A 16,737-nucleotide genomic window follows, 5' to 3' on the forward strand; every position below is an offset into this window, starting at 1 on the left:
AGGGATAGGTGGTGATGCCAGGCCGCCATCTATACCCCCTGGACCACTATCTCCAAATGCGACTGGGTAGAACCCACCCTGATTCCCCTAGGTAGAAACAGTCTAAAATTTCAGATGAGGATGAGTCTTTCTCTCCTAGAAAATATACAGAAGCAGCACAAAGAGACCCTTGGTCTCTGCCACCTTAGTGTGTCACGGTGTATGACCAGACAATTCGTCCTCTGTTCCTCCTTGGCAAAGCTGGGTGTTCACACCCCACTCCACCGGCAGCCTGGGCAGAGCTGTTCCCGGGCCCCTCTTCCCGGCCACACACTATTCACTGGGTCAGAGGGCCCCAGGCATCCACAGAATGAGTATAAAGGGCAGGGATCTGTAAACATTAACCCACTTCCCCCCTTAGAAACTGGGGACAGTGTCCAGCCACCTCCTCTTCTCACACTGCGGTGGCCCAGAAACAGGATGAGATGGTGACAAACATATTTTCTTAAATTCTTTACATGCAGACCCTCAGCAAGTACAGACAGCGATGGTCTCTTACCTCCATACTCCCTCCCTCCTACCTCTGGCACCTGTCATGTTTATACAGACTGGTTCCACAAAACACTTTTCAAATGTGCATTTCTTTAATTTTTAAAAATATACACAGGAGAAGCCATGTGTTTTACATAGGAATCCACACATTAACAAAGCATTTCTTATAGTTTTCCAAAACTCTATTATATCAGTCTGAGATTTATAAATTAAATATATCAGAACCTTTTAAGTTAAAATGATATCCCTGAAACTACTGGATATGCTAGACTTTTCTCAAGATCAAATGAACAGAGAATGTGAATATGGTTTGTGTTAAATAAGGTTTATTGTTAGCTTTATTGCCTATAGTCTATAAGATGCAACTTTATTGTGCCTTTGCAAACAGGATACATTTCTTAAAAAAACTGATCAAAATTTTCCATACATATAGCTCTATATGATAGATTACAGTGCAACACTATTGTTACATAATTATAGAAATACTATAGAACCCAAGAGCACAGGGTAAGCAAAAGAAATACAATCCTGAGCCATCTGAACAAGATGATTTGATGAATCCTTTTAGTATAAGTCTAGAAAACATGGAGGAGGGCAAAAAAAAATACATGCACACTTCAGTCAGGAGCAAAATACATTAAATACCTGTTCCTTGCTAGACACAGGTGGGGGTAATGGTGAATTTCAGACACATGCACACTCATTCACGCTCCCGTTTTCTTCTCCTAGCTTCCCTCCCATCCCCGATACATTCACTCCCACCCCCTTCCCAAAAGTAAAGATCAGGCACTCAGTCCTTGTGAACACCACATCTGCCTTGCTGGAGAACATTAAAATAAGAGTGTAGGGCATCACCCCATGACATGAAACAAAGCATGTGCTATAAGCCGGTTCCAGCTGCTTCTGCCTCTTTGGAAGTAAATGAAGCATATGCTCACTACAATTTCAAACTGTAGAGGGAAATGTCTTGAAAACGAAACTGTTTTCTCTCCCTACGTCTTGAAGTAAAATCAACAGCGGAAAAAAACTCGCCCTAAGACTAATTGCCTCATCTGCTATTAAAATACGTTTGTCGTTCCATTTTTGGTATCTCTTCAATTATCGTTGAGTTAAGAACAGTTCGTGAAGTTTGTACCTGCTTATGGTAAACACCACCGTACCACATAAAACCTGCCGTGGCTGGACGGGCTTATGAAGCACCAAACCTTCTGCTGTGTTCCTTGCTAACATTTCCCCCAAGACCAGAGCATTCTAGTGTTACCAAAGATAACGTACGAAGAGTTAAGTAATTAAAGGTATTTGGTTTGTGTCTTCACCTTACACATCCTAGTGATGAAATTAACCAAACATGCCTCCATGCCTTCCCTGAAAATAACCTGAGTCAGCTGACTAAGCAGACTGGCCAGCCTGTCAATCCACTTAATCAGAGGTTGAGCTGGAAAACCAGAGGGCTAATGTCTACCAGCAGCTTGTCTTGTGCAGATAAACCAAGAGTTCTTGGTTTTTGCAGTATCTACTGTCCCAAAGGCTGAAACCACCGAGGTGGAAAATAACTCACAGCATAAAACATACTGAACTTAAACTGCATTAACCTGTGGGACCACCTGGAGAGAAAAGAGGATCCTCATTCCCCCCACAAAATGTGGCGTGGGGTTTCGTGTCTCTGTATACATCAGCTGCTACAGAAAAATCAAAACAAAAGATTTACTTCATAATTTCCTTAGTTTCAATCAAATGCTCATACACCCACAAAGTACTCACACACCCTATGAATATGAGGTGGCTCTTTTCTTCGAAATTTAAAAAATCAAGAGGCACCAATACCCGTTCATTTATGTATTAGAAGTATCGTATAATCACCACTAAAACAACAGACATGGCATTTGTGATGATTGCACAAAGGAGAAAAAAAGATCAAAAGACAACCTTAGCCACTGCAGTTCAGACTGTACTTTGAAAGCACAGATGCTCTAAATCAGAATCTAAAAATCTGATAAGGTTTTACTGGTTTAGCATATAGTCCCATGGCCTTTGTCCATGACTGGTAAATGGAAATGGGTTTCCTAAAGAAATTAAAGAAACCACTCTGAAATTCTGTTTTCAGTGGACATAATCAGTCTGACTGTAAAAACCTTGGCTCTTTTTCCCGACCTTTTGCAAGAGGAAGCAGAGAGCGACAAAGCACATCCTCCCGCGCTGACCGACAGCCTCAGTAATGACATATGGTCCTGACACCGTTGGTGAAGGTGTTTCTAGAGCAGAAAGGACAGCACGTTTTATTTCAGCATCTTTGGTTAAGGTCCGGCCTCTTCAAATCCACCTCTCTCCTTCACATTCAGTCACCAGTGAATTTTAAGTCCATGCATTTAATTAAAGAAGGTTACAAGACATCATCTGCACGTTAAATTGTCAGATCCACAGAGTTCCAAATTTTTGGCCCTAACCCTGCCCAGTGGGACCACAAGGACCTTCCTTGCACAGGAAGCTGTGAAGTCAAATGCTTCCATTAAAGCATATTCTTGCTAAAGTCTCATGAGCTGCACAGAAAACGGTCAACAGGATTTCCAACGTGGGGAGAGGGACAAAGCAGAGCTCTCTCCTGATTTTCTCCTTGAAACTGGCCTGAGCCAGCTGTGTGAAGTGTCTGGCCGCCAAGAGACATTTACCACCAGCCTCTGGAGCAATGTCTGTATTGTTCCAACCTTATGTAAAGCCTAAATGTTGTGCAGGTATTTGAGGTGGAAAGGTGAGAGTAAGTTGTAACTAAAACTAAAACTACATCTGGCCTAGTGAGAAAAAGGTTAAAAAAAAAAAAAAAAAGAAAAAAAGACACTCTGGGTTTCATTCAAAGGAAAAAATACATAATAAAGCAATTTTACATCCTCGGCCAGAGCGTCGCCTGGAGTTTTCTACCTTCTGCTGGAGTCCAAGGAGCTTCTCCCTTCCTTCACTGCGTTAGTGGACAGAGGGTGCCAACAGGAAAGCCATGAGGCTGAGCCGGAAGCTGGGCCCAGCGAGCGGCTCAGCAGGCCCGGCGATCCCTGGCTAAGCCCCCCAGCACACAGTAACTCCTGCCATCAGCCTGATCACACACAGCAATCAAGCAGCACCCCTTTCCTTTACAAACAAATCTCCGTTCCCTCAGGTGAACATTTCAGGATAAACCATCCAGGCTAGGATATACTACAGCAAATGCTGCCCGTTTCCAATTAACTTAGCACCAAATCTGGTATCTCCCTCCCCAGCAAATGAAGTCAATCTGCAGTTTAAAATGTGAAGCGTCACATTTCTCTTTGCTTCTGTGTATTCTTCTTTCTTCATTTTCTTATGAAAGTTTTCCTCTATTGATATTCAGTTCCGTGTCAGACGACACAGAGTTGCAAAGTATTTGGTGATTTCCATATGACATTCTTCTCAAGATGAAGTAACTTCATGTGTTTAGGTCAGAATTATGTCCACAGAAGTCTTTTCCATGTAGTTCAGCATACAGAGAAAGACTCTTACACATGGCTATTTCTGGACAGTGCATTAAATGAAGATACCTCACAAGAGAAAAGATCATAATCTGTATCCGTTAGAATAATATACAGATTCACAGTCAATGAGATGATATGCTTTGCAGAAGAGAGGCATTGAACAGTATACTATTCAAATACAAAAACAGCAATAAACATATTCTGCACTACAGAAAATGCGTTAGCTTCTAAGTTTAAGGGTTGAAAGTGATGAGTCTGGTAACTGCATTTTAGGACTGGAACATGCTTCTTCCCCTCCAGACACACAATGTTTGATGCTGGTGCACATATATATATACACACACACATATATATATATATATATATATATATACATACACGCAACACTGTGCCTGCAATGATATACAAATGCAATATAAACAGCCAAGTCCTGAAAGCAGATTTTAGAGAATAGGGCTACTAAGACCAAGAGAGCAAATATCAACTTAAGAACACTTCTAACTTCACAATTTTGTTTTATTGAACACTCTTTTAAAACAAGCACCTCTTGGCAATAAAAGCAAAGAAACAATAGTACTGCTTCCACTCTGTTCTAGTGGAAGACTGCTCACACCAACCTGCTAATAAATTGGTGATGGAATTTTACAACAGGCAGCCAGCTGGGGCTACAAAAGCAGACCTCAGATGCAGGTCTGCTGACTTCTTGGTGAGAGCTGGAACAGAGGAAAACATCAGAAAGCAAATTTGGAATCTATCACAGCTCTCTTCCTTAAGCAAAAACACCCCTGCAAATTAGTTTCATAACCACAATTCAGTTTTTCAAACTTTTTCTGAAGAATTTGCATTTAATTATGTATACATAACAGGAAATAAAGCTTTTGCACAAACATTCTCAAGGCTTACAGTTATCAGGAGAATGACAAAAGTAAAAGCAGGAGAAATATTAAACACATGGCAGGAAGGTAAATTTCTGTTTCTGCTCTTAAAAAGTAAAAAAATCACCATATAATTAAGTACAAAAACCTGCATTGAATGACAACTGCTGGTGTATTTACTTGATCAGAAATGAAGACCAAGAATATAATAAAGCCCTATGATAATATTCATCTGGAGCACACTCCCCTCAGTGTGTATACACTAAAATGTTGGCAAAGTTTCCGGAGCATTAGCTTATATAAACATGGGAGTCCTTGGTTAGCTGCATTAAATGGAACGTTCTCTCGATTCAGTTTCACTTACAAATTGCAAACTAAAGTTATTTCTTCAGAAAAATATCTGTTTGGCATCCCCTGGACTTTGTTCCATTGGACAATATGGACATTTTAATCTAAAGACAAGAAAGAAAACATTAAATCAAGAAACAGGATCAGTACGGAGCATTCAATTTTTATCTAGTTTTAACAATTACACACACATACACACGTCTGATTTTTGCTTTGAGGATTAACTGTGCTTTCCTTAATGTAACAACCAAGCTTTGAAGGGTCACAAATAAACACCATCCAGGCCAGATGCTAAACTTCAAGGCTCTTTCTTCAGTGGAAATCAGTGAAAACTATTTTGAAAACAAAGACAACTGTTCTGAAAATTGCTCTTGGGGTTTCAGAAGTAAATCCAATTTTTCCTCTCCAAGGTTTAGCTTATACCTATCTCAAAAGGACTTTCAGAGGTACTGGTGTCACAATCCACTCACATACAGCAAATGTGATGCCAGCTGCTAAGCCTACAAGGCATGCAGCTTACCCAGAGCAGCCTACATGCCCTGTCGTGGCACATGAAACCAGCATGGTCTGAACCAAGATCAAGCTCTGGCTTCAAGTCACCACCTACCTGCACCCTCAGGGTTTCTGGGAAGGACATGAACTGCTTCAGGGCTTTGTCTTAAAAGAAAGACTGCACAATAATGGGTCTGAAATGAACTCCAAAGAGAAACTTTCTAGCTGCCTTAGCTAGAAATAGGGTTTTGAGACTGTATTTTTAAATTTGGGTTCATTACGTCTACAAATTACAAATGTATATACCTGTTGAATTACAATTCTACAAATTTACAAATCACATATAGATACGGTAACTCACTTTATAGTAACAAAAGTTAAATGCTCATCATTAGGGAGCTGGTTAAATAAACTATCACATTTCCACATGACAGAATCATCTACAGCTTTAAAAATGAATGAGGGCTCTTTCTACACCATAAAAAAATCTCCAATACGTATCACTAAGTGAAAAAAAGCAAAGTTCAGAACAGTGTATCGTATGCTACCGTCTATGTAAAAGGCAGGCGGAGGGCTGGGATAACAACATACCACCCACCCCAAGACTTAAGAGTTAAAGATCATGCTTATAAATCTAATCAATAAATTCACGAACAAAGACTAAAGACTGAGAAAAGACACCACCCACTAAACTAAATAAGTAGTTAAGAAATCTATTTATTTCTAAATTCTAGCGACATTTATTTATCCTTGTTACTTATCTCCCCACTAAGTTCCAAAAGAGCATTTGTTTCTTCTTTTTTACGCCATTGAAAACGTCAGACACTTACTTGCTACCATTAAACATTTTATTCAGGGCATCTCTTGATATAATATGACCACAGACCAATTTCATGGGTGGATTGTTATCTGTTGTTTGCTGACGAAGAATAGGACAGGCAAATATTGAGTGATACCAGCACTTTTTACCAAGGTCCACTTCAATCTGTTTTTCAAAAATGGTAAAAGGCTCAAGTTATATTACAGAAAACCATCCACATGTCAATACGTACTCTGCAGCAAAGAACACTTATCAAACCTACTCACCTGAAGGTAACTTTTTACAGCACTCTTCTAAACTAAGCAAAGATGGACAGTCTTTGGGATTCAAAGTATTACCTCATAATTCTAAATTATTTTTAACACTATGTATCAACCCAAATTCTGATGCCTGAGAGCACGAGTCAAAGGCAAGGCAACACTCTAGAAGTCAAATACTCTTGAAAATTCATCAGGATATAGCGAAGAGTAAACCCACCAGAAATCCTGTTTTTACAGCACCTTTTAGCTAGGTGATGCAATTCAGTGTGATAATTCCTTTAAAGGCAGACTAAACATTGTTTACTGCTGTGTGGGCTTCGGATCCAGATCTCTTCCATGTTTTATGTGTATCTGTCCAGAGAAACTACCTGAAACAAGGGCTTTAAACTAAAGTTCAGCAGGAGAATTCACAACCCATCCATCTGAGCTCATAGCACTTGTATCAGCTATCTCTCTGCAGTGAACAAAACAAAAGCTATGAAATCACCTTAGCACAGAGGTTAGCACAGGACAGAGGCTCCACAAACATCAGTTCTTTGTTTTCTTTCCTTTTAAATCTAAAATGGCTATAATCAACAGAAAAGTCTACTGCTCAGATTCTTTCAAGAAAGGTGGCAAAGTGTAACAATAATCCTGAGAAAAAATGACCAGATCATTCCCCCGCAACTGTTTTATTACCCTGACACACAGGCTTTGGGTGAATTCAGATTTCAGTGTGTTTTGCTCTAGTGCGCAAGTGTCAAAGATACTGACTGACAGTGCACCTGGGAAACTGCCACGTTCTTGCAGGCACCTGCCTCAGCAAAGCGAGTGAAGCCTCAAGTTCTTTTCACTTGCTCAAATGAGCAACAGCCATGCAGGGGACTTCTCGTGTCCCGACCACACGCAGGACTGGCAGTGCACCTGCGCCTTTAATCAGGACAGATCTCTGAGAAGCTGGGGCAACCAACCGACAGTTACCAGCTGGAAGAACAGGGTTAACTGCAGACAAACCTGCGCACGGGGGTGGCAGAAAAAAAGCAAAAAAGCCAAATGCATAGTTCAGCCCTTTAGGATCTGTGACCAAGTCATGACAGGAATGATATTTCCCGTCAAAGTTTCAGTGCCTACTGTCAGAGGCCTGGTGGAAACACACACGATGCCCTGTGTTATTGCTCCATGTCATAAGTACCATGGCAACAAAACCTGACTACCTACTATGTGTCCTATTTCATCCCAAGCATCCCTCTGCTACCTCCAGCCTTTAACAGCCCCATAAAGAGACGGATGGTCCCCATTTCGGAGATGGACAAACTGCTGCTTTGAGAAGTTAGAGAGTTGGCAAGTGACTGGAGCAGATGTTTAAAACCATGGCCCAGTCCATGACAACAGTGGACACACAGCGCGGGAGGGCCACTGATGACCGCAGATGTCACCGCGACGACCTTTAACAGCTATACACTTATTTTAATTGGTATTAGAAAAATGTAACCAGCACAAGCCCATGATCTCATAAATATCAATGTTTCAGACAAAACTAAATCAAGTTGACTCACTCACTGCTTTCATGTTTTAAGAAGTTCACAGTATGAGTGGTTTAGCAACTGCATTTAAAACACACCACGTGCTACAGTATATCCACCCTCCCCACTTCTGATGCTTTCCTTCATTAGCTGTCACTGCCACTCTAAGTCAAAATGGTAAGAAAGCTACTCCAGCGCCTCCAAAATGTACTAGCTCCCCACTTCTACTGTTTAATCATGTCTACATACACATAAAAGAACCCCTGTCAAAAGGCTACAAATAATGTTCCCTGATTAAAAGGCAAGACAGGCATTTAAAATCCTTAACATCCACATTCTTCTAATGACGGAAGAGGTAATAACTAACAGAAAATGGCACTCACAGGTAATTCATCTTTCTGGTTCCAAACTCCAGTGCACTGCCTCTGTTCGATCACAGCTTTGATATTAATTAAAGCTGGCAGCGCCACACAACCTGCTGAGAAACTGGGAAGGCAGAAGAGGAAATGTTAATGCCAGGCCAGGTGTCAGAAAGCTTGGTCCTAGGAAACGCCAACTCCTCCAGACTCCGTGCTGTGTGCACAGGACCCCGGCCATTGGATTCAAAGCATTACAAAGCCCTCTATTTTGCGTGCGTGCACACACACACAGTCTTATAGCTTACAAAACCAACAGATTTAATAAGCTCTGCCTACCGGTCATTAATGGCATTCTCTTTTTAAAAAATTATTTTATTTTAGTTTTGGCTGCATTGGGTCTTTGCTGCTGTGCGTGGGCTTGCTCTAGTTGGAGCGAGCGGGGGCTACTCTTCATTGCAGTGGCCGGGCTTCTCACTGCAGTGGCTTCTCTTGTTGCGGAGCACGGGCTGTAGGCACGCAGGCTTCAGTAGTTGTGGCACGTGGGCTCAGTAGTTGTGGCTCGCAAGCTCTAGAGCACGGGCTCAGTAGTTGTGGCGCACAGGCTTAGTTGCTCCGCGGCATGTGGCATCTTCCTGGACCAGAGCTCGAACCCGTGTCCCCTGCATTGGCAGGCGGATTCTCAACTACTGCGCCACCAGGGGAGTCCGTTAATGGCATTCTTAACATTAATGACACTCGGAAACATTTTCTTGCACAGTTCCTTCCAGACCCAGATCACCCCTGTACAGGGCAGAAGCCCCTTTCTCATCTAGAAGTGCTGGCGGTCAGCTCTCCACTGAGTCCCCCTTCAGGACTGTCCTCATTTGGAGAAAGCGACCTGACCAGGGCCACGTTCGATGACTGCTCCACCTGAGGATACAAAAGTTGCACCAACCTGGGACAACTCCACAGGCCACTGCAGCTCCAGAGCTCCGCAGGGGTGGACTGAGGCCTCTGGTGAGACTGTTATCACAGCCCAGCTTCTCCCTCTGCCTGATCCTGCTGCTTTCATTCCCCACAGGGGCTGATCCCAGTAACCTTCCTGCACGTGAGTCTCCGCTCATTTCAGAGTCTGTCCCAGAGAACCAGACCTGCAGCCCCACCACACCTTACAGTTAACTGCACGAGTCCGTCTCCTACGTTCGGGTGGAGCCCCTGTGGAATGCAGGCTGCGCCTTATTCATCTCTGTGTCCCACACAGTGCCTGGCACGTAGCAAGGATTCAAAACACTGGAGGAGCCAAATGCATAGAAGAGCTAAAACGGTTCTTTTTTTTTTTTTTTGGCTGTGTCGCAAGGCGTATGTAGGATCTGAGCTCCCCGACCAGGGATCGAACCCGCACCCCCTGCAGTGGAAGCAGAGTCCTAACCACTGGACCGCCAGGGAAGGCCCCAAAAAGTTATTTCTTAAAACTGGTTCTTAAACCTTTTGGATCTCAGGACCCCTTTACCGGCTTAAACATTAAGGATCTCAAAGAGCATTTAGTTTTGTGGGTTATATCTATCATTATTTATTGTATTAGAAATTAAAACGGAGAATTAAGATATTAATTCACTTAAAAAACATGTTATAAATAACAGTCTCACAAAAAATAACTATATTTTCCAAACCCAAAATAAACCTGTGAGAAGAGCAGCACTGTTTTACGTTTTTACAAATCTTTCTAATGTCTGGCTTAACAGAAGACAGCTGGATTCTTACAACTTCCTCTGCATTCAATCTGTTGCAATGTATTCTTCTGGTTGAAGTAAGTGAAAAAAATCTAGCCCCACACAGATATGTAGTACTTAAACCACTTTTTCAGATAACTGTGGATATTCTTCTTTAATGCCACACCAAAACTCAACAAACAGTAGTTTTGTTTTGTTTTTAATTTAGCTGCCCCGGGTCTTTGGTTGCTGCGCGTGGGATCTTCAGCTGTAGCACGTGGAATCTTTAGTTGTGGCATGCGGGATCTAGTTCCCTGACCAGGGATCGAACCCAGCCCCCACCCAGGACCCCCCCACCCTCATCCCCCCACCCCGCTGCATTGGGAGCATGGAGTCTTAACCGCTGGACCACCAGGGAAGTCCCAACAAGTACTAGTTTTTTTAAAGGGTAGTTGGAAAGTGGAATCTGAATCCTTGCCATTGTACTTTTTGTACCCTGCTCCACTAAAATCCAATGGTCTTGTACTCTGAATCTTTTACCCATGCATGATTTTGTGAGATCTTACTGATCTTCCAAGTTCTTCCAAGTGTTAGCACATTTCATTATGTAATATCAAAAAATTCAAATCCATTATTATTACCACCAATCTCATCAGAAATGTCTTTAAGCACTGGAGAACTGTCAAGCTTACAGCGGTCGGTTCAAGTTTTCCTAACTTTCTATTTTAGCTTACAATCTTGAATTTTGCCACCGTAGCAAAAGACGCTACCAGCTGCTTTCCCTGACGCGACAAGCTTATTACTTCATTCATCTGAATAAACACCTGCCAAAAACCTGAGTGAGACAGTAAAAGTTAAAAACTGTGCTCCAGGAAAAAAGCAACTAGTTCTTAGCTCGTAACTCAAACATCACACAGATGCTTTTTCTTGAGACAATCATCATACTGTCTCATGATGTGGCATGAGCCGAAGTGCTTTATCTGAGCTTCCTATTTGGGCACACAGAATATTAAAAAGATGTATACTCAAAGGTCGAAATTTAACAAAGTGAGTGATTTTTAACGTTTTGTCAAGAACATTCTTAAGGAAAACTAAACTATCTGCAAGTGTGTGGTGGATGAGGAATACAGCAAGTCCTTGTGGGGTCTGGGACCACTGCCCCGATCTGTGCTAGGCTGGAGCAGTTTAACCCACAGCGTGAACACAGTGGAAGAGGCTCTCAGAGACCCCCCAAAGCATCACAGACCACACTCAGAACTAGGTCACTGCCAACTGTGATGACCTCCTGAAATACCAACCGTACTCTTCTTCAGAAAGACACATGTTCTCTCAGCTTTAAACGTCAAGAACTAGACAACAGATTAAGCAGAACTAACCAATGCAACGCACGTTTCAATAACAGGACAATTTCCATACCTGACGCTGAGCGGGGACTCCACGGAGAGCCCCAGGAGGGCACAGGCATCCCGTGTGAAGATGTCACAGATGTCAGCCCACTGGTTCGCGTCGAGCAGGTGAACATATGGTGAGTTCTCAATCCCTTGTCTCAGGTACACGAGGCTTCCCATCAAAACCTGAATGTCTGAACAAAAGCAGCAGCATTTGGAGGTGTGAATGATCACATCTGAAACGGAGCTTGCAAGTAATACATTGAAAAAGGCAAGAACTCCCCCAGCTGACATGGCATAAAATAACTTCCTGACAATGTCTTTTAAAATTCTGGTACTTAAGCTTGGTTTCTATTAAAGAAACAGCACAGAGAAAAGGAAGAAGAAAAGGGAAGCACTAAATACTGAACTTATAATTTAGACACAGCATAGTATAATTACCATTATCTAGAGAAGTAATGTCATAAATGGGGTCATCACATATCTTTGGCTGTAAAACTAGTCAATCCCTCTACACTGACACCTGGGAGTAACTGCTGCTACCCTGCTGCACCTTCAGACACTCTGTCGTGGCCATAACAGCAGTACGGTGGGGGGATGCCGGCGGCAAGTGCATACTTTACGTTTTCTCTGTCTCCTCTTAGGTTAATGCAGAATCCCCCAAAATGCAATGTCCTCTCTGACTTTTCAATTAAGAGGCTTTAATGCTTTACTTTTGTTCTGGAGCCAGCCAAGAAGCTTTTTTTAGTAAGTGATTTATCATCTACAATTGTTTCAGTTTATTAGCAAATGTATATTAGATCTAGTTAAGATAAACTTAAATTCCAGTGGCGGCCATGGTCCTGTTCCAACCATTAAAAACAGCTGACTCTAGACTCACCTTTTTGATGATTCAGGGCAAATGGCTGAAAATTTTTCGCATATTGTAATGCCTCTCGTTGGTTTGTAGTTCCACCCATTAACAAGCTAATAAAATAGAGTCTGTGTAGCTTAAATTCCAAGGAGCTGTTCTGGGCTATGAGCATTTCTCGGTTTGATACCGCCCATCTAAAGAAAAAGCAAAAAAGATTTTTAACAGTAATTAAGAGCACGGGCATGTGCGTTGTCAAAAATGGTTTGAAACCTAACACCGAAAAACGGGTTTAGTCTGCCATCTTGTGGAAGTCAGTGGTAACATCAATCCCTAGGCCCAGAGACTTTCATAAAGTAAACAAACTACACCTAAAGATGCTCTGCAGCCAGTGAAAGAAAGAAAAAATATTAAGTGAGATGACAGTTACATATTTAATAAGGTTTAGCACCAAGACAAGACTGTCTCTGACATATCTGGAACTGTACAAGGCCACACTCTGAAGCAGGTTGTCAGCCATGAGATTGACTACTGACTGCCTAGACCCACTACTCTTTTTGTTAAACAACTGGCATGTTTATAAATGAAACACAAGATGCTGAAGGAGAACATCTATGTTTAAACTTTCACCGGTGCAAGATTCGGTGCTATACGTGCTCTGAGATTAAAAACAGTAATCATAAATATTTACCCTCAAGATGCTTTCAGTCTAATCAGGCAGATAACGCTGTGTAAATAACATATAGCGTCAACACACAGCGCCAAAAAGGTCTGTACAAACAGTGCTGATGAGGGAAAGAACAACACGCAGAGAACAACATGCAGGTTTGAATGATCCCAAGTACAGTGACGCAGGCCTCTCGAGTACAAACAGTTGGAATAACCAGTCTTGAGCTAGGACTAGCAGTTAAAGGTGGGCACTAAAGCAGAAAGGCATTCTCAGCCAGCTGTGAAAATCAGATTTGCCAGCAAGTGGTAAGAAGCACCGCTTCATTTCTTTAAACATATTAACATGTAGAAGAGGTCAGTATCATTCTTCTTTAATCTGATCTTTAGTGGGACAAATATTCTCCACCTAACCCAATTCACTAAGGACCCTCAGAATCTGAACTACTGGGTATGAACGTAAACACTGAGTTACTCTACAAACTACAAGGGTAAAATGCTTCAAGTCATTCATAATGAATCAGTTGACTGGGATTCGATTTCATGGAACAGCACTTTCACTGGATCCTGTCCTTCCCAAAAAGGTCTGCACGTGCACGTGAATCTTCTAATCAACTTGTTCATACATCCACCTCTCAGAGTCAAATCATGACGCTTCTCTGACCTCAAAATCAATGTGATTTTTTAAAATATGAATCACTTGGACCTTGGAAATATTTGCTTAAATTTATTTAAGTAAGCCTTGGATCCTTACGTGGCACTGAGATGAATGCAGTCTGCTTGCAACACCTAGTCTGGTGACTTGGTGACACCAGCCAGGTACCTCCAGCAGCTCTTTTATGAATGCCCAACACCAGCTGTCAGTACCAAAAGTACCGTGCATTTGCCCGTCTCCAGTCTGTCAGGTACCTTCCTGACTTCCAGGTCCAAGCAATCGTATTTAAATCAGATCACTTACCAAAGTTTTTCCTATTCCCTTCTAACTCAAAAAAGCATGAGTATGTTTTCCTACTACCAAGTAAAGAGAGGCAGTGAGCCTTTTCTTTTTTCAGTTTCTGAGATGAGGTATATATCCAAGCGTTTGCAAGAGTCAAAGAAGGGAACTAACAGAGAGTAACTACAAATTTTAGTGAACAATGAAGACCAACCGAAAAGGGCAAAGTCCTTAAGTGGGAGCCTCACAAAGGAGGAAAAACTCCATTTTTATAGGCAAATGTTCATGATCCAATGTTAAAGGGGAGGAAAAGTTGTGATATATTGGAAAAAAAATTAATTCTACTCGCCAAAATTGTTAACAGGAGTGACTCTAGGAAAGTTGGATTCATGCATCAATTGCTACAGTGTGGACGATGACTCGTTGGAATAGGGCACCGACTATTAGAGCAGCACCAGGGGGCTAAAAACACCCAGGAGGGCACACCAACGAACAGCAGCTAACAGCAGTCCAGATGACAGTGATTTTTAAGATAAGATAGTTTTCCAAATTTTCTATAACGAACATACATTACTTATTTTTATACTTAACTTTTTTAGCTAATGCAAAACTAAACGCAATTTCTTACCTTTCTTTTTTCATCAAAGAGCTAACGGTCATTGCAAATTACTTTCGTTAAAAGTAATTCAGGCTATGAATTAGAAATTCAAGCTTTTCAAGCTATAAATATATGTACCTCGTTTTTAAACTTGGAGAGGCACTTAGACAATGTAACTCCTAATTTACTACTTGAATTTATTTTGACACACTTTCAAATTTTGCTATAGACAGGGCTACAAAATAATCAGGAAAACCCAGCATTGCTGACTGCTGTCCCCCTACAAGGTTCTTAGAAAAGTAGATACCGATTATAAAAAGGAGCTGCAGAGAGAGTGTAGAGAGAGTGCAAAACCTAAATTCATAGAATACAAGTTTTCACGTGTTTCTTAAGAGTCATATTTCTTGTCATTCGATTCTGAAACACTGTATTATCTTCATTTAACTCCTGAACATTATATTAAGCTTAAATCTCACAAGGCAAGGGATTAGAATAAGTTTCTCCCTCTCTGGCAAAATGTCATTTTCTAAGCTAAGGATGATATACAACCCATTTTTAGCCCCGCAAACATGTAAGCACATTTAAGCATTAGGGTGAAACCCTTGCTGATGGGGCCTCTCCCTCACCCCCAGGATTGTACCCGGGCCCCCATGTTTGTATTTTCTTGACCCTAATTCCTGGGCCACAGTTAACCAGCCAGGCAAGTATCGGTTTAACACTCTTTGCTGCCTCCTAATATACGAGTTCATCTATTGTGATATCCTTCATGATCACTTCATGGTCCTACATCTCTAGCTGTGTAAGTTCTTGATGGGGTTGTGTCTCTCGACAATCATCATAACACCTGCCTTACCTAATCTTTGGAATCTGGGTATGAATTTCACACCAGCTTTCTTATCCACGCTGGCAGCCTCCCTAGACAGTTTAACGTTAGTCTATTCATGATGATTTCTGAAATGATGAAACCATCCCTTACGGGCAGTAAAGTCCTTCCTCAATCTCCTTTTATAACTGTTTTCTTTCAATGAGGCAACTAGTACCTTAAGCACTTTGGCCTGAATGTTAGCCAAATTGATGGGAGATGGTTTGGTTTGTTTGGTTTGTTTTTACAAACAAAGTAGAAGTAAATGCTCCATCGTTTAAACCACAAGCAGCTTCCTGTTCCCAGTGCGATTTAAATTAAAAGGTGTTGAAGAGACTTTAACCTTGGTTTTCACATTCATAGGACTTTTCAATATGCAGTGTACCATAGCTTCACGTAGGCCTAGGTCTTGTCCTAGCTTCACTTTGCTGCCATCATTTTCAAATCTTCCTCAGTGCATCCAGTTTCACTTCTAGCAATTCACCTTTGTTGACCAAGTCCCTCTTTCAATGAACCATTTCTGTAGCGTGTCACGTGGGCCTATCAGCAGACGCAAGGAGGCAATACAACCGCGCACTTGCTGTCTGACGGTGAAATGAAGTGCACTGTGGCCGATCACCAACAAACCGAGAAAGCGGTGAGGTGGCCAGTCATGATCATCAGGACACACACGTGTCACTATGTAGTGACCTGTGGGCTGAAGAGCTGGCAGAGAAGTGTTTATTTTATGCAATTACTCGCAACACTTCATGGTGACTGAAATCTGAACTGTGTTGTTGGGGAATTGGTGTTATGTAACTGAACTGTGGTAAAATGAAATTTGGGCATATACTGGAATTGTGCAGGGAGAACTGCCCATCGGTTCAACAGAGAAAAGAAATGGGAGAGGAAAAAACATAAGGATCTCAGGGGCAGGAGGTTACTTTATAAAGGCAAAGACAGCCCAGAGTGATACAATGGAGGAAGAAGTTTGGGAACTGGGCCTATCATCACCAAGATCTCTGCCCCTCCACGCTTCTTTCTAAGAGGGAAGGCTGGAAAACCGAGAGGCTGATGCCGAGAGGCAGCACAGGGAAGGTGAAGAACAC

At 41.9% G+C, this 16,737-nt stretch overlaps 1 protein-coding gene across 1 annotated transcript in view; it reads right to left on the minus strand.

Annotated features, from left to right (window-relative positions):
• Positions 1–604: 604 nt before the first annotated feature.
• The window catches only part of RMND5A (required for meiotic nuclear division 5 homolog A), a 60,249-nt gene continuing 44,116 nt past the window's right edge, over positions 605–16,737 (minus strand). The window contains exons 5-9 of the mRNA XM_059079363.2: positions 12,620–12,786; positions 11,768–11,933; positions 8,688–8,790; positions 6,553–6,707; positions 605–5,334 (exon numbers count right to left, since the gene is read on the minus strand). Of these exons, the coding sequence (XP_058935346.1) occupies positions 5,271–5,334; positions 6,553–6,707; positions 8,688–8,790; positions 11,768–11,933; positions 12,620–12,786 (655 nt within the window). The 3' untranslated portion in view covers positions 605–5,270. The remainder of the gene's footprint in view (positions 5,335–6,552; positions 6,708–8,687; positions 8,791–11,767; positions 11,934–12,619; positions 12,787–16,737) is intronic.

This window comes from Kogia breviceps, chromosome 11 (assembly GCF_026419965.1).
Source record: "Kogia breviceps isolate mKogBre1 chromosome 11, mKogBre1 haplotype 1, whole genome shotgun sequence".
In the NCBI taxonomy this organism is placed as follows: Eukaryota; Metazoa; Chordata; class Mammalia; order Artiodactyla; family Physeteridae; genus Kogia; species Kogia breviceps.